General features: G+C 40.4%; 1 protein-coding gene across 4 annotated transcripts in view; it reads right to left on the bottom strand.

Moving 5' to 3' along the window:
- Positions 1-23,121, bottom strand: part of Hira (histone cell cycle regulator) — a 96,948-nt gene that overhangs the window by 32,986 nt on the left and 40,841 nt on the right. For all 4 annotated transcript variants that reach the window (XM_076859527.1, XM_076859558.1, XM_076859614.1 and 1 more), the window contains 8 exons: positions 21,601-21,768; positions 18,965-19,078; positions 15,160-15,230; positions 14,518-14,623; positions 12,308-12,523; positions 10,881-10,966; positions 5,578-5,775; positions 3,525-3,686 (listed from right to left, as the gene is read on the bottom strand). In XM_076859527.1, the coding sequence (XP_076715642.1) occupies positions 3,525-3,686; positions 5,578-5,775; positions 10,881-10,966; positions 12,308-12,523; positions 14,518-14,623; positions 15,160-15,230; positions 18,965-19,078; positions 21,601-21,768 (1,121 nt within the window). The remainder of the gene's footprint in view (positions 1-3,524; positions 3,687-5,577; positions 5,776-10,880; positions 10,967-12,307; positions 12,524-14,517; positions 14,624-15,159; positions 15,231-18,964; positions 19,079-21,600; positions 21,769-23,121) is intronic.

The following is a 23,121-nucleotide window of genomic DNA, read 5'->3' as shown; positions in this document are numbered from 1 at the left end:
CTCCAGCAGTATATGAGGGTTCCAAGTTTTCCCTATCCTCACCAATACTTATAATTTTTTTTTTTAGTTGTAGACACATAATATCTTTATTTATTTATATGTGGTGCTGAGGATAGAACCCAGTGCCTCATATATGCGAGGCAAGTGCTTTACCACTGAGCCATAGCCATAGCCCCTCACCAATACTTATTATCTGACAATCTGATCTTATGATTTCAGCTACCTTAATTGATGTGAAGTGATATCTTATTATGTTGGGTATGTGTGTGTGGTGGTGGGGCGGGGCAGAGATACTGGGATTGAACCCAGGGCCTTGCACATATTAGGAAAGTGCTCCCACCCCCAGTCCTTTATTTTATTTAGAATGCGTCTTGTTAAGTTGTCTAGGCTGGTCTTGAGCTTGTGATCCTCTTGCCTCAACTTCTAGGTAGTTGAGATTACAAGTGTATGCCACCACACCCAACTAATCATTGTACTTTTGATTTGCATTTCACCCTGATGGCTCATGATGTGGTTTTGACTCTTTTGGCAGTACTCCTGTAACCCATCAGTGCTGTACTGCTGAGACACATCCCTAACCCTTTTTACTTTAAGTCAGGGTCTTGCTAAATTGCTGAGGCTGGCCTTAAACTTGGGATCTGCCTTCCTCAGCCACCAGAGTTGCTGAAATTACAGGCATGCACCACCTGACGGGCCATTTTTATATCTTCTTAGGAGAAATTTGTATTTAAATTTTTTGCCCATTTAAAAACTGCATTACTAGTCTTTTTATGGTTGAACTGTGAGAGTTCTTTATTATACTTTGGATCCTCAAACTTAAACAGATGTTATTTTCAAATATTTTATCCTCAATCTATGGGTTGTCTTTTCACTCTGATCATGTCCTATTGAAGCTCAATTTAAATTTGATTAAATCCCAGTTTCCTTTTTTATTTTCCCATAGTTGTTTGTGCTTTAAGTATCATATTTGAGCAACAGTTGCTTAATCCAAGGTCACAGATTTCTATGCTTTCTTCTAAAAGTTTTATAGTTTTAATTCTCACACTTAGTTCTATTTTGGTTTATCTTTCATGATTTTAAGTGTATCTATAGTTTCCATCTGAAAATTTTATAATCAGAGGTTAAATGAAGTCTAAACTTCTTACTCATTCTGTCCCTGATATTTGGGCATACTGCATTCTTCATATCTTTTGTTACTTTCAATCTTAAATTCATTTTTGTGGTCCTTTATTGGTAGAAATGCTGCCTGGAACAGAAATATCTCTGCTGGGTGGATCTGCTTCAAATACCTATGAATGTTAACTAGATAAGTTTTGTTCTGTGTTCATTTTTATTGGCATTTCATTTCATGGCTGGTGATTTCTGGATAATATGGGTAATATTAACTTGGCCTAGTATCCACAAGGATAGGCCTGTGGTAACAGACTCAAAAGAAGACTATTTTCCTAACCCTAAGGAAAGATGAGACATTCCAACTTCTCTGCCGTATGTCTGGCTGCCAGTCGAGTTTTCTTGAGTGCCAACTTCTTACTAGAAATGTCCTTTTTCAAGTGGCTTCACTTTATGCTGATGACTTAGTTCCAACCCCTATGTGGTTCAAGTACAACACTCTGTATTGACTGATGGTGGCCATTAAAATTCAAGGCCCTGGAACAGGGTGCAATAGTGTACGCCTAATAATGACTTTAGAGGTTGAAGCAGGAGGATTGCAAGTTTGAGGTCAGCTTCATCAACTAAGCAAGGCCCTAAGGCACTTAGTGAGACCCTGTCTCAAAATAAAAACTAAAAATTAGAGATAGGGATGGTAGTATAGCAACCCTGGGTTCAATTCTCAGAACAAAAATAAAAAAAGTAAGGCCCTTAGTCATGAGGTTGACAGCCCCTAAGCCCAACACCTACAGTGAGCAGTGTGGTCCTGCCCACTGCTCTGTTTTTTTTTGTTCACTTTTAGATTTTGGCTCCTAGGAGCCAGATGCAGTGGTACATGCCAGTGAGATTAGCTACTTGAGAGACTGAAGCAGCAGGAGGATCATAAGTTTGAAGCCAGCCTGGGCAACTTAGCAAGGCCCTGTCTCAGAATAAAAAATAAAGAAGTCTAGAAATATAGATCAGTGGTAGAGTACCCCTGGATTCAATCCTCAGCACCACTAAAAAAGAAAAAAAAATTAGCACCTAGATTCAATCCAACACTTATGAAGTGTGTACTAGCAGGAAGGCTTTCAGATTCTTCCAATTGCTGCACAGAAAAATTACAAGTAAAATAATCACATTAAATTTTTTATACTAGAGCAAGCAAGTTACATTACAGAGTAGAATAGAAGATTCCCCAATAAATTCACAAAACTTGAAGGAAGTAGTCTTCCCATGATGGCCCACAGGGAAAACAAATCCTACACAGACAAATGGTTTTTTAAAATATTTTTTTAATCATAGTTGGACATAATACTTTTATTTTATTTATTTATTTTTATGTGGTGCTGAGGATCGAACCTAGCGCCTCACAAGTGCTAGGCGAACGCTAGACCGCTGAGCCACAACCCCAGCCCAGACAAATGGTTTTGTGATCATCAGCAAAGTCCTAGGGGACAGCACACTGTGGTTTTAGTTCCAAGATATGGATGACTGCAAGTGCCCCTCTTATTTGGCACCTATTTGCTTTGTGGCTATTTTAAGAGTCTCTGACCAATATTCCTGTACTGGACTGTTGGTGACACAGGCGGGTTTTGTGTGCCCAGGGCTGCCAAGTGAGCCCTAGTTGCCCTGTAGTAGGACGCAACCCTGAGAGTATAGCTCTTGTGCCCGGCCCTTATGGAGGAAAGTGGTCCACCCCATGTCTAGCTCCCCAACCCTGGACCCTCTGGGATGTACAATATGCTCCCTTCTGTGGCAGGCTTGGAGGGAAGGCCCTCCCAGGAGGCAGAGAAGCTCAGTGCCAATGGCAGAGGTTGCACATACTTGCTTTAGCTGCCCTGGGAAGATGCTCTCTTGCAACCACAGGAAATAAAGAACTATAGCCCACTTATCTTTGCTGCTGTGTACTAGAGAAGTATAGAAAATGAATTAGTAGCACCCAGTCTAGATGAGCACAGAAGCCCATCAAACCTTATAAAAATCTCATCTAGATGTCACTTGCATCTCAGCTTTCCACTTCTAGTCAGTTTCTGAGCAGAAGGTCATGACTTACACTGTGCAACAACATCAGAACCTTCCATCTCTCCAATCAATCTCTTTCTCTTCTTCTGGGCAAACTGGGCTCCACTCAAAGGACAATATTACTGTTCACACAGACTGCACTGAGCAGTACTTGTGCCTTTCCCCTTGATGTTCTTTTGCTCAGTATATTCCCCCACAGCTCCTTCTAGCCCCTCCCCACTTTAAGCAGCTGTTCTTTTCTCCTGGGAGCTAGAGTTTCACACCAGCTTCTGCAATTGTGATCCCCTGCAGGAGGCAGGCTGCCTGGAAGAAGAACTGCAACATAACGGCCCTTCTCTGGGCTCTTCAGGTTCCATGCATCCAACACCTACCTTTCAACAGCCGTCGAAGTCACACTTGTCAAGGAAGGAGCACCTGGCGTGGCTTTGGACCGCTCTGTGAATCGGGAGTCAAATGCTTTCATGGGTTCAATCTTGGACGGGGTTGTTAACACGGAGGGTGACAATGCAGCAGTAGTAGAGGTAGCATTCATACTAAAGGGTGAAGAAGATGGGAGGTACATCAAGCACAATCCCAAAGGGATTTGTAGGTGTAGGACTTAAGTTATTTGGAGCCTATGGAAAGGGGCACAAATATCAAACTTTTATAAGAAAAAAAAAAAATCCTGATTTATTTTTTAAAAACTTTATGCTGGAATTCTAAAAGTCTACATGAGAAAATCATCAGTAAATGCCTTCATATTTGCCTGTGTTTTGTTCTGAGAGCTTTTTGGAGTAACTAACCATAGAGCCCCATCTCTACAACCTGAACACAGCATGTATCCCCTAAACCACCCTAACCACTAACCTTTGCTACTTCTACACGGATTAGATGAGAAAAGTCCTCACTCAGGTTTCTGAAGCTTTGGTCTGTTTTTGGCCTTCATCCTTGGCCTAGCTAGCCCCTTCCATCCTGAATGGCCTTCTCATTTCTCACTGTGACAATGACATATTCTTAGGACTCTCCTCCAAGTTTTCACCCCATAGCCCTTGCTTTCTATTCCACAGAGAAAGGAGAGGCCCAGGCATGAGGTTCCGCAGCTTCCCCCTTGCCCAAGTCTATCCCATACCCTTGGGCCCAAAGCCCCTGGGCCTCCAACTGATTCCATGCAGAACACCTCCATCCCTATCTGCTTGGATCCCATACCAGATGCCTGGTAGTCACCCTGGACAGCACTTTCCGTAAGATCAATCTCTGAAATGTTTCTCAGCTCTGGTACTATTTGTCCTTCCCAGACACCCTTCTTCCCTCGATGCTTTATTTCCCAACTGTTCTTGCTGCATTGTCTCCTCTTCTGATCTACCTCAGAGTTCCCTAAGAGGAATGCCTTTAATGCTTATTGTGTCTCCATGGTCCCAATGTAAAAGCAGAAGACTATGTAACACAGGACCATATCACCAACCCACAGAGAATCATTTCCAGTTATCAGCCAAGGACTAAATTTGGGCACCAATGCTATTAGAACCATCTTCTTAAAATGCAAGTCCAAAACCTTCTGTGTCTCCACTCAGCAAAACCCAGATTATCTGGTTCAGCACAGGAACCCAGTCTCTCTCCTTTCTTTCCTGGCCCTCCTCAGAGCCTCAGAGTTCTGCTCTTGTCACTGCCACACTCCACAATGGCTTATATGGGCCCTGGGCTGGGCAAACTTCCGAAAAGCCTCCCTGAGATCTGCCCATCAATCCCCCTGATAGCTAGGCATTTCTGCATAGGGACCCCAGGAGCTACCCTTCAACCCTGTGGTTGCTTTTTCCTCATCAGCCCACATATTTATTCCCTGAGGACAAGAACCCACCAATCAATCCCCTATGGAAACCAGATACCTGCAGTGTGTAACCCAGAGCAGTATGGAGCAAATGCTCACTTCTGGCTCTTATTTATGCTCACCTGGTCCTTTCTGACTTCCAACTTGGTTTGGAATGGTCAGTGAGGACACAGGCTGTCTGAGTAAATATGATTCTGACAGTGTCAGGGGATTTGTGTGTCTGCACAAAAGTGCATGTCTGGGACGAATTATGAGCAAGGATTACAGCATAGAGAAGTGCTATAAAAGCCCTAGAAATGCAAGGCTACAATCAGTGTAGATCTGCCAAAAGGTAGGGCTGACCCTGTGGCAGGTAGCATCTCACTGGCAGGTACCCAGCCTCCATATCCTGCACCTTGATTGGTCATGAAACCATCTTTGTGATGATCGTTATAGTCCTATGCTTCAGAGACTTGCCTGAACAATTCTCCCTTCCAAATACCCTCTCATTTAAAATCAAGCATTTCTTTCTTTTGTTTTATTGAAGGGCCACAAAGTGAGAAGAGAATGAAATTCTCATCCCTGTAACCATGTCCAAACCTAAACTTTCCCCAGGGACAGTGATCTTGGCACCCACTAACCTGTCCTTACTGACAGACTCGCCTGCAGGCCTGGCACTGGCAGCTGCCACAGGCTCTGTGCAAGGCTTCGAGGCGCCGAAGGAGTTGGGGGTACTGGAGTCCAATGGCAGTAGCTGCTGACTGCTATGAGAGGAGAGCATGGTGCCTGCCAGTGAGCCCGAGAGTGGGATGCTGTTAAAGAATGCCGTGGAGAAGTCCCTGTTGCCAAGCAAGAACAAAAGTCAGCGAAAAAATCAGATGCTGTACCAAATATTTCATACCTTCTAAATAACATTTTTCTGGGTCCAGAGGCAATGTATTTTCATGGTTGGTAGTTTGGAAAGTTACAGCAAATTCAAATGAAAATGAAAAGTATCTAATACAATATATTTAACTGAATCTAAGATGCATTAGTACTATATGTATCACTGAGACAACAATGCTACTTTTATAATTGTCAGATGCCATTTAAGACTGCATGATGCACCCTCATCTTAGGAGTTACACTTTGTAATCAGGTATGTCAGAATGAAGGAAATGCAGCATAGTGAGAAAGCCTTCCTACTGGATAGATGTAACATAATTTACCTAACCAAGCCTCTACCAAGAAACAACTTTTCTGTGACAGATAATGTTGCCACAGGAGGGAAGATAGTACATTGTTAAGACTGAAGGTCCTGGGCCAGACCAGCCAGGGCTGACGACTCTTCCATTCGTGAGCTTATGATCTTGTGTGTTTTAATGACATCTATGGTGCCTCAGGTTTCTGTCTGTAAAACAGAAAGTGCTAGGACTCTTCTCATGGGATTGTTTTCCAGACTGAAAAAAGTTGAGGTAGCACATACCTAGAACACAGAGTAGTTGCTCAAGACATCTAGAATTATAGTAACTGCCATTACACCTGTTGATTCACAAATTACATGGAATAAATACCTACAAGTGGAATTGGAGCAGCAAATGGAAAGTTTTTTCATGATTTATAATAAACATTTCTAAGGTTCCCTCCTTAGAGTTTTATATCACAAGCCATTTTTAAGAGTTCTTATTTTCCCACTTCAATGAAGTTTTATGAAATTTCATGAGTTGTCAATCTGATTGATAAAAAATGATATCTTACTACAGTGTTGGTTTGCAATTATTCTGATGCAAGATTAAATATTTTTCATATTTGATTTCCTTTTTTGTGAACTCTCTTCATGTTTCATATATTGCTCTATTTGACTACTGGTCTTTATCACTGATTTTAAAGAAATAATTATATATATATATTTTAAACCCACCATTCTTTATACAAGTAGGAAATATTTTCTTAGGAAGTTGTGTTTTGATTCTTTATGATCCTTTTTTCCCCACCCAATACTGGGGCCTGAACTCCATCATTTGCACATGTGTTCTACCACTGAACTACATTCCTAGCCCTTTTCATTTTGGAAGGGGTCTTGCTAAATTGTCTAGGCCAGTCTTGAATTTGCAATCCTCTTGCCTCCATCTCCTGAGTGGCTGGGGATCATAGGTGTGTGGCACTTTGCCCAGCTATTTTTCTTTGTCAGAAAGATAACTTTTATAGTGTATAAATTTTGTGTTATTTGCAGAAAACTTTTTTACTTATTAAAATTATAAATAATTTTATAGATTATAAAAATATTTTTTCCCAAAGACTCTTCTAAAATTTTAAACATCAATAAAAAAAAATTAGCCTCTGTGCTCGTCAGTGTTTCTAATTATAAGTTGTATGATTGGGATTCAGTTTGTTTTCTAGAGTGACAGGTAATTCTGATTTTCACTTATTGAATTAGCTAATGTTTCATTCCTGGTATGATATGGTACATTTGAAAATCCCTTTTGGGGAAAAATTTGGGTCTTTGGGAATTACATTACATTCCCTTGCTCTGACTATTCATGTATCAGTACTTCACTGTTTAAATTGTTATAGTTTACATGAGTTTTAATTTCTAGCTCAGCATGGTGGTTTATGCCTATAATCCTAGGGTCTGGAAGCCAAGGCAGGATTGTAAGTCAAGATCAGTATCACCAATTTAGTAAGACCCTCAGCAACTCTCAAAATAAAAAAGACTGGAGATGCTCGGGTTGTGGTTTAGTGGTAGAGTGCTTACCTAGCATGTGTGAGGCACTGGGTTTGAGTCTCAGAACCACATATTTATAAGTTCATTAAATAATGATCCATCAATAACTAAATATATATATTAAAAACAAAAGACTGAAGATTTGGGGAAATAGTTCAATGGTAAAGCATCCCTGGTTAAATCCTCTGTGGAAAAAAAAAAAGAGAGGATTAATTTAATTTCTGGTGTGGTTAGTCTCCCAATTAATCTTTTTAAATTTTCCAAAAAATATTTTTCTATTTTCACACATAACTTTAGAATTTAATATGTTAAGGAGGAACTGCCATCTTTATGACACTGAGTCTTACAAGCTAATGAATGGTATGTATTTCCAGTTTTATTTATTTTGAGTTTTCTTTATAAATATTTACATTTCTTAGCCTAATGCAATGGTGTGTACTTATAGTCCCAGCTAACAGAGAATCTGAGGTGGATTGTTTGAGCCCAGGAGTTTAAGTCAGCCTGCACAATAAGGTCAGAGGAGATTGACATTTACTTTTCTTATTATATTCTAGATTTTTTAAAAAAATGTTTTCCTTTATGTCTTGTAAAGATACTTGGTGATACCTGATCTCATGTTAACTGTATCCAGCTATCTTATTGTCTTCTTTTATTTTCTATGGTAGTTGTGCTAATTGATTCTCTTATAGATCATATCCTCCTTAAATAATTCTACATTTTATATTCTCCTCTCCAATTTATTCTTGCCTAACTATGTAGGCTGGGGCTTCTAGAACAATGTTAAATTATACGAGAGTAAAATGTTTAGCTTCTGAACTTGATTTGAAATAAGACAACTTATTCAGTTAAGGAAGCATTCATCTATTCCCATTTAATTGAGTTTTAAGTCAGAACAATGCTGAATTTTATCAAAATGCATCTAAAGCATTAACAGAGGTAACCATACCATTTCTTTCTTTATTTTAACATTTATTTCTTGTGTCAATTAACATATAGATTTAAATTAACAGTTTCCCCAAATTGAACTTCCTTGCATCCCTGAAGAAAAAACCTTATTTGGTCATGTTACTTTTTCATTTAGGATTTTACACTGACATTCAGAAATGAAATAAGATTAAAATTTATTATGTTTTACCTTTATTAGTATTAATATTAGTATTACCTTTACTTTATTAGTTTTAATTTTTTGGAGACAGAGTCTCATGTTACCTAGGCTGGTCTTACAACTCTATAGTGATCCTCCTGCTTCAGGCTCTTAAGTAGCTAGAACTATAGGCATGTGCCATAGTACCTGGCTATCTTTGTTACATTTTGATGAAAATATTATGTTCTTTAAAAAAAAAAAAAAATCGTGATTCTGGAAGTCAAACCCAGGACTAAGTAAGTGCTCTACCACTGAACTATATGCCAGTTTCAGTTATCTGTCTGTTCCTTAAGATTTTGTTATGCTTTCTTGGTGAAGCTTTCTTACTTTGATGACTTTTGGTGGATTTAATTAACTTTTTGATAGCATCTCAATTTCTTCTACAACAATTTGGCAGTTTTAGTAATCTTATTATTTTCCTCAAAATTCATCTACTTTCAAATTTATTTGCACAGAGTTCAGCAAAGAAATCTATTATCCTTTTGATTTATTCTTATCTGTTATTATTTCCTATTTGCAACTACTTTGGATATTTGTGTTTTTTCTTTCTTAATTAAGTAAATAATTACCTATTTGGTTGCTATTTGTTTGAACATGGGAATCAGGAGAGAAAGCCTTTAAAACAAAAGAAATCGAGTTTTGATACCAGGAATATATACCCAATAGCAAAAAGCTGGCTTAAGGCCAGATAGGAAGCTCCCTACTTCCTTACCATTTAAACCTAGAAGGATCCACAGAACAATAGTACCATCATTATTACCACCTCCCTCACTCCCAGAGGCTTAACAGTATACAAAGTTCATTCACACACTGGTCTCACTTGAACCTTATTAAAAGCTAGGCACTTGGCCTTATTGCTTGTAGGTTCACAATAGGAAACAGGCGTAGTTAAAGGCAAATCATTGTTCTGGAAAGAGTCAGAAGACCTGGTTCTGGTCAGATCTCTGCCTTCTGGGATACCCAGTGTCCACACACCTAACGCGAGAGGCTGGGTTAGCACATCTCTTCAGTTTTCAAGGAAGATTTAAAACAGCTAATGGATGGACAATGGCAAAGTGCCAAGGACTACTACGTGTGGTCTCCATGAAGGACTTCTTGATGCTCAGTGCAGACTGCTTACTGTGTCTGTATAAAACCTAGAGTGAGATGCTGTGATCATAGGGTTCTTTTCTTTCATACAGGCCTTATCATTCTTTAAATCAACATATATTGTTTCTGGAGAATGACCAATATAAAGGCAACTCTGATTTCAGACACTGAGACAACTGTAAAAGGTGAACAAATCCACATTCCTTCTTTTTGCCCCCATAGGGAATGTGTCCCAGAGACCTACTCTCTGCCAACAGTTCTGCTTTCAAGAATTATTCTGTAAAAACAGTCTCAAAGAGTCATTTACATCACAAAAAATTGGACACAAACTGTAAGTCCACAGTTAAGGAGCTAGTTAAGTAAATCATTGCATTCATAGGACAGCAATATGGATAATCAGCAAGCAAATGCTTCAGAGGACTATTTATTAAAGTAGATGAAAAGTCAAGATACAGTAACAAGTGGGGAAAAAGACTGGAAATACAGATATCAAAATTTTAACAGGATTATATTTAAGAGACTTGATTATGAATAAAGTTTATATTTTTTCTTTGGCCTTTTACTTTTTCTAAAATTTTCATGAAATATAAAAATTTCACACCACACACACACACACACACACACACACACACACACCCCTTTCATAATCAGAAAAGGTTATAAAAAGAAAAAAAATCAGTCTGACTTCTTTTCCTGTGTCTTCCAGTGCCTTACCAACACTGAAGTACAGTAAATATGTGTAGACCTGAGAAAGCATCCTAGCCTATAGGCTATCTCAGCCTTCTGCCCTTTCACATGAGTCAAGTATGTACAGAGCTTGGTGAGGAACTTTGAAGGACTTTTGAGGCTGGTGGAAGGCTGGGCTTGACTTTTTTGCTTCACATTCTAGGAGTCAAGTTGACCCAAAAGTCTGTGAAGGCCCTAACTATGAGAGTGCTAACTGGTGAAAGGAGAGAGGAAGGTCTCCCCAGATAAGGTCACATAAAGCTTGGTGAATGAATGAGTACCCAGTGTCCAGCTGAGCTATGCAGAGAGGCGTGATTCTTCTTCGACCATCTGCTGTCCGAGTCTCAACTTGTTTCTTCAAAAGATTCTGGCAAAGTAGAGTTATATAAATGAATGGAAAAGTCTCTGCCAATTATCTTCAAATATCAAAAAATAAAGTTGCTTATTTGTTTTCTTTTTGTGATAAAAACACTTAGCATAAGATCTACCCTCTTCGTAACACAGTACTGTTAATTGTAGGCATTATGCTATACAGTAGATCTCTAGGACCAAACAACTTAGACTTTGTACCCTTTGACTAATACCTCCCTGTTTCCCCTTCCCACAGGCCCTGGCACCCACCATTCTCCTCTCTGCTTCTGAGAGTTTGAGTATTCTAGATTCCACATGTCAGTGGTATATAGTATTGGTCTTTCCATGCCTGGCTTTTTAAAGCTGTAAACATTAAATTGTTGTAAACAATTTAATTTTAATGTTTAAATACATATAGCTTTTTGTATGTCAGTTACACCTTGTTACAGTGGGTGAAAATAATAAGGCTTCTAAGAAAATGTATTCTAACTTCCCTTTTTACAGTTTTTTTTTTTTTTGTACAAAATTAAGCCAGTTAGTTAATCAAAGAATAAGCATTTTTTATCAAGGTATGTACTTGACTTCAGGCACAGTAGAGAAGCAGACAAAAAGCACCCAGTTAAAACAGCTCCAAGCACCTATCTATCATCAGCACCACATGTGGTACTATGACCAAATCCCAGGACTGTAAGCACATGCCAGGCTGGATAACATCTGACAGCTTTGGGGTTCTGTGAGGAAACTAAAGGACTGAAACTGAACCTGTGGGCACATTCTCATCATTAAGCTGGTGATTTTCAAACTGACTTTTTCCATAGAGTCCCTTCTTTTGTGAAAGGTTTTTATTTATACACTCTGTCTGAATTACCTAGGGGAGGTCTTTCAACCCACAAAAGCTCCTGGAGATGGTTTAAATTCTAGGGTAAGCTCAACATTTCCTACTCTGCTCTTATCCATTTCTAATCTCCTGCTTCTACCAGTGAAATGTGGGTATTTCCAAATTAAGATGGGGAAACCACAAGTTTCCTAAGGGCACAGCCTAAAACACACTGTTCTCAGTATGTAGAAATTCCTAGAAATATGACCAGGTGAAGGTTTGGTAAGAGATGAACTGTAGGGCTTCCTGGTACAAGGCAACTTTGGAAAAAGGTGCTTTAAGCCCCATTATTGTCTTATGCAGGTTCAGGTACTAGGACCAACCGGCAGCATGCAGGTTAACTATGGATCCTGCACCAGGCTCAGTACCTTCTTCACCTCATTCATGACTGTGGTCACATCTTTGTGCCCTGTCCAAGCTGTACCTGCCTGTTCCCTTTTCCTTGTCCCCTGGGTATATAATCCTGGGTTAAGCCCTCACCTTCCTAATATCTTCCAGACTCTCCCCGTTGACAACACCCGCGACTGAGGATGCTGAGCCCATCTCTCTGGCTGCGGCACTCTTCTGGTCTAACTGCTGCTGTTGCTGCCTCCGTTGGTACTTGAGCATCTCTGGGTTCTCGATGACAGCTGTGGAGAGCTGGGCCTCAGTCATGATGGCCAGGCTCTTGCCATAGGTGGACTGGTGAATGCGGCTCTGTGGAAAGCAGGGAAAGGTTCTATACATTGGTATATCACTATGGTCAATGCTGCCCATCATGAGTGCTCTGAGGCACAGGTTTTCCTGGCTCTGAAAGCAAAAAGGCTGGGAGGCTAGCTCTCCATCACCTCCCACCCAATTCTGCCTGTCCCTCATTAGACAGCTCTGATGGAAGTCTCAGATCGTCACTAGATGTTTCCAGACTACTATGTATCTATTGCTGGGGATGATGGTGAATACTGACAAGAAAATTCCTGGTGCAAAACAAATAGCAATAAATACCACCTCAATTGGTGCAGATAACCAAATTGCTAACTCAAGGTTCTTAAGTAACTCAAAGCACCTAAATATTCTCAGGGTACCAGATACTGAAAGCAAGAGTTTACTTTCACTGCTCTTATCAGATGGCAGCCACCATGGTGGGATAGTTTCCACGGGACAAACAGTGTCTCTAAGAGCAAGGAAGATTGGCACATCAGACCTAGGGAGACCTTTCTCTGCTCTCCCATGGTCTCTCCCTTCTTCTCTGCTCTCCCTTGGTCTCTCCCTTAAGATGCCCGGATCCTTCTGAGCAGGATCCTTTCCCATCCTCCTAGGCCCCATTAGCTCTGTGCCATAACAAGCTAAACAGCAACCCCAAGAGAACAGAGAGTGTCCCCAGTATATTGTAGTAACTGGTACTCATGAAAGTGTGATGAGGAACAGATTAACACAAAGATGTGCAAATGACCAGCCCTATCTTGCCAAGAACAGGGCAAGAACAGTTAATAGGCATGCTTCACAGCAGAGGATGCTGGGAAGGAGGAGACAACTTTCCAGGAGAGGGGCTTTGGAACTTTATCCTGCCAGGCTTAGGTATAGCCAAGAAGCTTCCTCCTTTGACATCTCGGCTCCTAAACAGCCCCTGGAATCTCAGCCAGAATTCAGAGTTTGGTCAAAATTTTCCTCGTGTAGTAACACAAGGTCACTGCTGATGATAACCCTAGCCAGATAGGGTTATTACATAGGCTTTCATAGTGATTCTCCAAGGAAGTATGCAGTGATCCCTGGGTACCTGATGACAGAGACAAGGTGGAATGAGGATCCCTGGCCACTGAGACACTCATTTCTTCATTGAAAAATAATTGCCAGGTACTGTGCACAAGGCATATCTCTGCCCCAAAGGGTTTACTCTTAGCAGGTGTCACACAGTCAGTTAAGAGGGAGCTTCCCCCAGTAATAGGATCACTACAGAGAGAGCTGCTGACCTACTCTGGGTTTTCAGAAGCCCTACATCTGAGTAAATGTTGGCAAATGTCTACTGATAGAAACCGAAGATTCCTAAGTCTATTGGTGGGTAAAGCAGAGTCTTTTTCAAAGCCTGGCAGAAGGACACACAGATGCCATGTTTCAGGCAGAGCACAAAAGAAGAGATTTGGCCCAAAGGCAGCAAGTCTAGTTCATGCTTTAGTTCTTGTACTTAAGGGTCACATGTGGTCACGGCAAAGGGCCATGCTATTTTCTAAGGCTTAGTTTCCTCATTGATGTAACAGATAAGGGTTGCCTTCAAGGATTTTGAATAGTTTAAATAATACATGCAAAGTACATGACCCAAAGTCTGACATTCAGTAAACGTTAAGAAATGTCCAATGTTACTATTATAATTGCTGTTAAGTCAGTATAAGACAATGAGATGGGAAAAGTGACATACAGGGACCCCTTGGGAGTCACTCCAGCTCTCTCCCAGGGTGAAAATCTCCCACTGGTGGTTTGTTAATGGCATAAAAAATGGCCTCAAAGTTTTATTCTTAATTCCAGGATTTGTTTCTGACATGAATAGAGAATTATTAATTTATTTTTCGAAGAAGATAAGAATTACAATTTATAAAAGGCAAAGACCCTCTAATACTTAAAGAAATACCAATTCAGAAGAAGGTCCAATCAAATTGGTCTCCCAGAGTTATTGTGGCTATTTCTGTGGTTACGGAACATGTAAAAGTACAAGGACCTACCTTTTCCTCCTCACTGAGGGGGTCTCCAAGCTCATCCTGGGAGAAGTCGAGGAATGCCACAGAGCCATCCATGGAGCACACCAGGATGCCCAGCCCATTCAGAGTCCTGAAAGAGACAGCTGTCAACAGCCTGTGGACAAGTGCCTGAGGCAGACAGAAATGCCACAATAGCCAGCCTGTGAGGATGGCTGAATAGTAATCTAGGTAGTTGCTGGAAACCCACGGTTCCCTTCTGAGGCTTGAAGATGGGATAGAGAAAGTGAAGCAATAATCACATTCCAGAGGGTCCCTGGTACCCTTTAGTTTTAGGCACATGTAAAATGCATCTCTTACCATGAATTTTGTAAAAATTTTCAACTTATTTCTTATTTTTTAAACCATTTATATAATATCTTAAGGAAGTATGTCTACTATAAAACTATGTGGATAACAATTTTTCTGAGAAGGCATTTTTCTTTGGCATATTCTACCTTGGGCAGGATATTCCCACAATATCAGGCATAGAACTACTACTATTTCCTGAATCATGTATGAGCAGAACCTTGGGGTCTGTGCTGTGGATGCTTTGGTTGCCTGGCTTTAGTCATATGCAGGAGATCTCAGATCTTTTCATAGTTTATATACCTTAAGAATCCACCTTACCAGGAAATATCCATGATGGATTTGTCAAACAGCTCATGGATGACAACCAGAGGCCGTTTCAGACACGTGAGCTGCAAAATAAGGAGCAAAGGTTAATGGAATTGAGAACCCCTTTTTGTGTACTCAGCTCAGTTAATACTACCAGCCCAGAAGTCTTGGTCAGAATTTCTGCTGACATACATAGTATTATTCAACTCCATCCAGACAGCTACTGTGAGAAACGAAAGTCTTCCAGAACTATGCACACTATAGTGGTCCCATCTCAAGGCTTGCCGTACTCTGGCAAGGCAGATGGCTTTATATATACAGGGCAGAGTGGAAGGGAATCATTCCAGGGAGGAGCTTAGAGGTTCTACCAAGCAGGGGATGAGGCTCAAAAAGAGCCCAGCTCATTTTCTCTGGGCCCATAAAGCTCTTGTACACATTACCCAAGGCATGGTGTAATCAGTTATCTAAAGTCATACAGGCTTACTCTGTAGTATGTACAGATACCTGGTAAATACACAAAACTGTACAAATTGCCTTTAATCTAGACCCAAAGTTAATTATTGTAAAAATTGTTTTGTATACTGAGGATGGAACCCAAGTGTGCTTTATCACCAGGTTACATCCTCAGTCCTTCTTAATTTTTGAAACAGTCTTGCTAAGTTGTTTACGGCCTTACGAAGTTGTTGAGACTGGCCTTGAACTTTCAATTCTCCTGCCTTAGCTTCCTGAGTCACTGGGATTACTTTGATGAACTATTTTGTTATGGTTTAACTTTTGCAAGTATTTATTTTTCTCTTCGAAATAAGGCACTAGTGTGTCTGCTTTTTTACTTAATGCACAGTGAGTATGTCATTGAATAGCCTGTAAAAATATTGTTTGGATGACTACATAATAATCAGCATGTTCATGTTCACTATTTAGTCCTCTTTTGTTGACTATTCTACAACTATGGTTAACTCCATCTCTTACATACAAGTGTCTGGCTACCCTGTTGCCGTGTCCTAAGCTACAGTGTCAGGGTTACCAGCACCCCAAGAGTTAATTCCTGCTTGGGGGTGTGAACTGGCTGGGAAAATAAAAAGCCTGAAAATAATCGATAAGGAACGAAAAACAAGAGGCAGAAAATAGTTTTAAATGCTGGGGCCTGGTGGGTCTTCCAGCCCTGATGGGAACCAGAACTGAAAAAGGAAAAAGGCCCAAATTCTTTATTTAAGGGGAAATATATTAAAAGGTTTCAATGAGGTAGGTTTCTTGAGGAAAACAGGATGAAGATGGGAAAAACAAGTTGTTTGGGGCTAGGGAGGTTACCTCCAGGGGCTGCCTTTGAACCTAGTGCTGTGACCTAAGGTAGGGTCAGCTTTAATCTCAGCAATCTGCAACCCGTGGATTTACAACAGGAGTTCTCAAAAACACAACCCCTGCCTTATGATGACTCAAACAAACCCATAATTCATACACGGCTTCCAACACTGCAAGATTGTGGGTTGAATGGGAACACACTTCTTTACAGATAATGGGCTCTGTCCTGGAGTTTCCAGGAGGCTATGATGCTAAGCTTTACACTTAGAGCCTAAGATTGGTGTGTGGTGAAGGAGGAGCTGTGCTCACATAAGTCCGGGGAGGAAGCTCGAGTATGAGCTACCTAATATCTACATTAAGAATCTTGTCCTCCCCCTAATTCTAATTCCACAAAAATAATAGCTTTGCCTCTCTTTCCATAAATGTACCTAAGTACCCTAGAAACCTGGAGCCTGTGTGACCACCTGATCTTGGCATTCTAAGAAACATGAGCAGTAGCATGAATGGTCCATGGGATGGGATAAACCAGGAAAAACACATCTTGAACTGGTCCCTATGTCTCTAGGGTTCAGGTTCCAGGGTGGGTGTTAAATGAATACAGAATACAAGGTCTCTGAGGAAAAATAAAGTCAGGTATGGTGGCACAGGTGTCATCTCAGTGATTCAGGCAGCAGGACAATCAAGTTTGAGGTTAGCGTCAGCAATTTAGTGCCGCAAAATAAAAACTAAAAAGTACTAGGGATATAGTTTTGTAGCAAAGCACCCCTAGGTTCAATAGATTTTTTTATAATAAATCTAGCCAGAAGATAACCTTCAAACCCATAACTTCAATTCCATTCTGCTTATGGAGAAGTTTAAAAAAAATTATTGTATGTACATCTGGCTTTATCAGATTTTAAAAAAATATTTATTTTTTAGTTGTAGTTAGACATAATATCTTTATTTTATTTATTTATATGTGGTACTGAGGGTCAAACCCAGGGCTTTGTAACTGCTAGGCGAGCACTTTTACTGCTGAGCCACAACCCCAGCCCACCTGGCTTTATTAGATTTTAAACCCAAGAGGGTTCAAGGAGGGACCTCAGTGCTCAGTGACACGGCCATGTCTTCTGCACTGCAAGTGAAAATGTCTCATGTCATAAAACATCAGTCTTAGCTCAGCACAGTGGCACATAGCTATAATCCCAGTGGCTCAGGAGGCAGAGGCAGGAGGATTGTGAGTTCAAAGCCAGCTTCAGCAAAAGCGAGGCACTAAACAACTCAGTGAGACCCTGTCTCTAAATAAAAAACAAAATAGGGCTGGGATGTGGCTCAGCGGTCGAGTGCTACTTGCGTTCAATGCCCGGTACACTCCCTGACACCCCCAAAATCATCAGCCTTTGAGCTAAGGAACTTAATAGCCTTTCAGAGCTCTAACTTGAAAACTATCACAGTTTTATTCTTCAATTCTCATGTCTCAACCCGTCACTGAATATTTGCTGAGAATCTGCTTGGTGCAGGGCAGTAAGTCAGCACCTTCTCTTTGGGGTTGCTGTCTAGTAAGGAGTCATATGCTTAGCTTTAACAGAAACTGCCAAACACTTTCCTCACCAGTAATGTATTACTTCGAGCTAACCATATCCTTGCCAATAGTTGGTACTCTCTCTTTTGTTTTGGGTCCTGGGAATTGAACACAGGATTTTACTGAGCTACAAGAGCAGCCCTGCTCTTTTTGTTAAATTTTAGTCATTTTCCTCCTAAGTATGTATTCAAAAAGACTTATTCAAGAATATTCTTTTCAGTTTTTGGTCATAACATCTCACAACTGGGACAATCTTAATATCCATCAAAAGGAAAATGCATTAAACAAATTGTGATATGTTCATATTACATAAGCAATAACAGGAAGAAACTATTGTCAGACATACACAACACACATGAATCTCAAAAACATTATGCCAAGGGAAAGAAACACAAGACACAAAAAAGTAAACACTGCACAACTGTATTTATATGACGTTCAAGAGCAGGTAAAACTCATCAAAATGAAAAGAGGCTGCTAAGGATGATTATCTTATTGGGGGTGGAGGGAGGATGGCTTCTTAATTGGTCAAGATCCCACCCTCCCTCTACCCGCACCAAGGTGGTAGTGATACTGGTATAAACATGCACGACAGTTCACTAAACTGTATCTACAAAACTGAATATGCTTCACATATACTATATGTCAATACAAAGCAAGCAAATACACTACGCCAATTATAGTACTAACTGTTCTAGGTGCTGCCCCCCAGTCTAGACACAGATCTGCTCTAGCTGGGGATTCAGCAGCCTTTTCTGGCTGTGTCAGTACTTCCTTCTATGCAGTAGGAAAGCCTGCAGGTTTCTAGGAGGAGGGGCTGATCCCAGGTACACAGTGAAGTACATACTGAACATCATCAATAGCAGTGGGTCTCTCCTCCCTTCAAGGCTTCCAAGCTTGCCACTTTCCCAGTCCACACCTCCCACCCTACAGCAAAAGCTCAGTGTGGTGGCTCACCCAGACAGAGAGTGAGCGATCCTTGCTGCCAACAGCACAGCAGCAGTAAGGGCAGCTGGGCTTTGCAGAACTCCCATTCTTCTGCTTCTTTTTGAAGATTTTTGGGTTGAATTTCTAAAACCAAGTAACACATGTTAAAATGGTAATCAAGCATCAAGTATATACCTCATGCCTAAGCATGAGAGACACACTGAAATCCCAAGCCACTGATAGGAGTTCCTCACAGAGCCTCTAGGCCCAGTACTGAGCATGCATTAGATAATTTTTATAACTACCTAGGAGGTATTTTGCTGATGGTGCACTGGAGACTTAGTGATGTCAGAAAACATGCAGAGTAACTAAATGAGTAAATGGTGGAATGAGGACTTGAAGTTAGTATTCCTAAATGCTCGATTTTTGGAGTCAGAAGCCAAGTCAAAGAGATGGGAGCTACTAGAACTGGTCCTATCAATTCTTCCTGGCTTGTCAGTTTCCTAGGACCTGGGGGAGAAGCTAAGCTGCAAGGGGCTTCAGGGACCAGGACATGCTTACTCTCCATCTCCTATGGGAGGCCAAAGGGACTGGCAGGAGAGAACTGATCCATGTAATTCCCTTTCATCTCAATATCTTTGTTGTTCACAGTCATACTTATCTAGCAGAAATGTGTTCAGCCAGGGCTGGGGTTGTAGCTCAGCGGTAGAGCTCTCGCCTAGCACATGCAAGGCCCTGAGTTTGATCCTCAGCACCACATAAAAATAAATAAACACAGATATTGATTCCAACTACAACTAAAAAAATAAATAAAAAGAAATATTTTTTTAAAAAAGAAATGTGTTCAGCCAAAGAGGCTCATAAGATCTCCCAGGGGCCAGGCACAGTGGCATGTGCCTGTAATCCTAGCAGTTTGGGAGTCTGAGACAGGAGGATCTTGAGTTCAAAGTCAGCCTCAGCAAAAGTGAGGCACTAAGCAACTCAATGAGACCCTGACTCTGAATAAAAATAATCAAAATAGGGCTGGGAATGTGGCTCAGTGTTTTAGTGCCCAAGTTCAATCCCTGATATCCCTCCATCCCCCCAAAAAGCCAATCTGAAAAAGCTACATGCTGTATAAACCAACGATATGACACTCTGGGAAAGGCAAAACTGTGGACCTTTATTTTTTATTTTTAGTTGTTCAAAACATTACATAGTTCTTGACATATCATATTTCATACATTTGATTCAAGTGGTTATTTATTTATATGCAATGCTGAGAACTGAACATACTATGCTAACTATAGTACTGACTGCATGTTTTCTCATCTCACTGAGCTTCCCAAGAACTGAACTCCTCCTCCAAAAAAACCCAAATAAATAAATAAAAACAAACAAACAAACAAAACAAAAACAAAAACAAAAAACCTCTCAGGGTAAGCTGGTTGCCTTTTTGGAAAGGCTGCAAGCACCCTAAGACTGTTCTGGATTAAGAGGTAGGCAGGAGTTCCTGGAATTCCAAGTAAGGGCTTCTAAGAGCAGGGTCAGGTAACCTAGAGGGGTTTTCACTCCAGGGGACAGGCAGGAATGACCAGGGTTACACAGAAATTGGAAAAAACAAAATCCTGGACTTGAGTTTCCACTACTACTGGGTAGACTGTAAAGCTACTCATTGAGTTTCTACTACTAATGAGTGGGCTTTATAAAGCTTTATGAAGCTCTGTGAGCTTCCTATGAGGCATATATTATTTTCTCACAGAGCTGCTCTTAAAGTGACCATGAGAATCACAAGCACATTTTAGGAACAAGGCCCTTAGTTTCAAATAAAATCCAACATAGACTATAAGATAAAAATTTTGAGGAAGCAAAATTTAACTACTATAAAATTTATTTTTTGAAGTACAATATATGATATCTACTTTTAATTTAAACAAGTAATGATGAGCCCATTTTGATCACGGTCCCAAATGATCTTACTCTGTCATCAGCCCAAACCCATCAATCTATTTATCTTGTTTGATTGCAAATTCTCAAAGGTTATTTGCAGCTACTTAACAGCTGGCCTTGGTTAATCTTAAGACACTCTTCAATTAAAGTGATCCATAGGGATTAATGGTCTTTCATGCCTCAAAGATTAGCAGTAGTTATCTGGAGACCTTCACCCTCCACATCAAGTCCAGATGTGCAAACCATGACCACCAGCATAAGCTTGCACCTATGACTACTGCTGAAGGAAATGGAGATAAGAGCACTGTTTGGGGGGTACCCAGAATCACTCTATGTTCAATGGAGTTACACAAGGGGGCACCATGCTGGAGCACCTGAGAGCAGACCTGAATATGGAAAACGTTGGTGTAGAATTACATTGTTCTAACCAAAGACTGATCTGGTGATATTTGCTATATTACAATTTGCACAAACAACCAACAAAAAAATCCATAGGTATTATATTTTGTAAAAGTTGTTTTAAAATATTTAAGTGTAAAGAATTTAAAATGAAGTAAACACCAACATATGCTGACTCTGAGTCCCATCACCTCAGTCCCTTGTGTGGCCCAGTCTTTAGGAGCCTCCCTGAACAGCTTTCTACCCCTCAGGCTAGAGGACACATGTAAACCACTGTAGTAGGACACTCAAGAAGGTACTGACAGCTGCCGGGACTTCATAAGGCCAGGCACACTCACCACAACAGTTACAGCTTTCCGGTGTCCCACAAAGTCCATGTTGGTCTTCCAGCCCTCCCGCTCGATGATCTGGGCAGTGGGGCCAGAATTGTTCATTGCATGGGCAGACACAAGGTAATGCCCATCAGGTGACCAGCTGAGCCGCAGTACATGGGTCGTTCCTCCACACTGAAAGAAATAACTTTGCTTGAAAGAAGCTTAAAGTCAACTTTGTGACCAAAACTTGGGCCTCAAAGACAAAGTCAAACTGTGATTTACTAAGATATGATGATAGGGCATGAACCCCAAACTTCTGACTACATGGAGAGTTGTCAACCAGATGACACAACAAAAAGGGATCTCTGTCACATGAGCATGGGAACTGTGATATCTTCTACACTCCCATAGGACTGAACACAGAACAACAGCACAGTGGGTATATGCTTGTGGGAATCAGCAGGAAGGTCAGTCCTTTGAAATGCCCAACTCCACATTCACCTACTGCTCCTGCATAGCACTGTTAATCCCAGCACACAGGGTCTATGAAGCATCCTCAAGAAATGCTGCCACAGAAGGCCTTCAACAAAATTCAGCACCCATTCATGATAAAAACACTAAAGAAACTAGGGAACAGAAGGAACCTACCTCAAGATCAAAAAGAATATATATATGAAAAACCCAAAGCTAATCTCATAGTAAATGGGGAAAAACTGAAAGTGTTTCCTTTAAAATCTGGAACAGAGAAAGATGTCCACTTTCACCACTCCAATTTAAGACAGTGCTTCAAATTTTAGCCAGATCAGTTAGGCAGGAAAAGAAATAAAGGGATAAAAATAGGAAAGGAAGAAGTTAAATTATCACTGCTTGCAGATGATATGATCCTGTATCTGTAAGATCCAAAAAACTCCATCAAAAGATTGTTAGAGCTAATAAACAAATCTGGCAAAGTAATAGCCTACAAAATCAACATACCAAAATCAATAGCTTTCATATACACCAACAATGAATCTGCCAAGAAAGAAATCAGGAAAACAATCCCATTTACCATAGTCTCAAAACACAACACAACACAACACAACAAACACCCCAAAACAAAACCTAGGAATAAATCTAACCAAGAAGATGAAAAACCTCTACAACGAAAACTATAGAACATTGAAAAAGAAATTGAAGAAGACATAAAAGATGAACACAAAAAGACCTCCCACGTTCATGGATGGACAGAATCAATTTTGTTAAAATGGCCATGCCACCAAAGCAATATACTGATTCAATGCAATCCCCTCAAAATACCAATGACACTCTTCACAGAACTAGAAAAAATAGAAAATTCATCTGGAAGCATAAAAGACACAGAATAGCCAAAGCAATTCTAAGCCAAGAAAGCAATGCTGGAGACATCACAATAACTGACTTCAAACTATATTACAGAGTTATAGTAACAAAAACTACATGGTACTGGCATAAAACAGACATAGACCAATGGTATGGAACAGAAAACACAGAGACAAACCCAAACATCTACAGACATATGAACCTTGA

This window comes from Callospermophilus lateralis, chromosome 1 (genome assembly GCF_048772815.1).
Source record: "Callospermophilus lateralis isolate mCalLat2 chromosome 1, mCalLat2.hap1, whole genome shotgun sequence".
NCBI lineage: Eukaryota > Metazoa > Chordata > Mammalia > Rodentia > Sciuridae > Callospermophilus > Callospermophilus lateralis.
The sequence above is the reverse complement of the archived record's forward strand: the minus strand, read 5'-3'. Positions and strand labels throughout refer to the sequence as shown.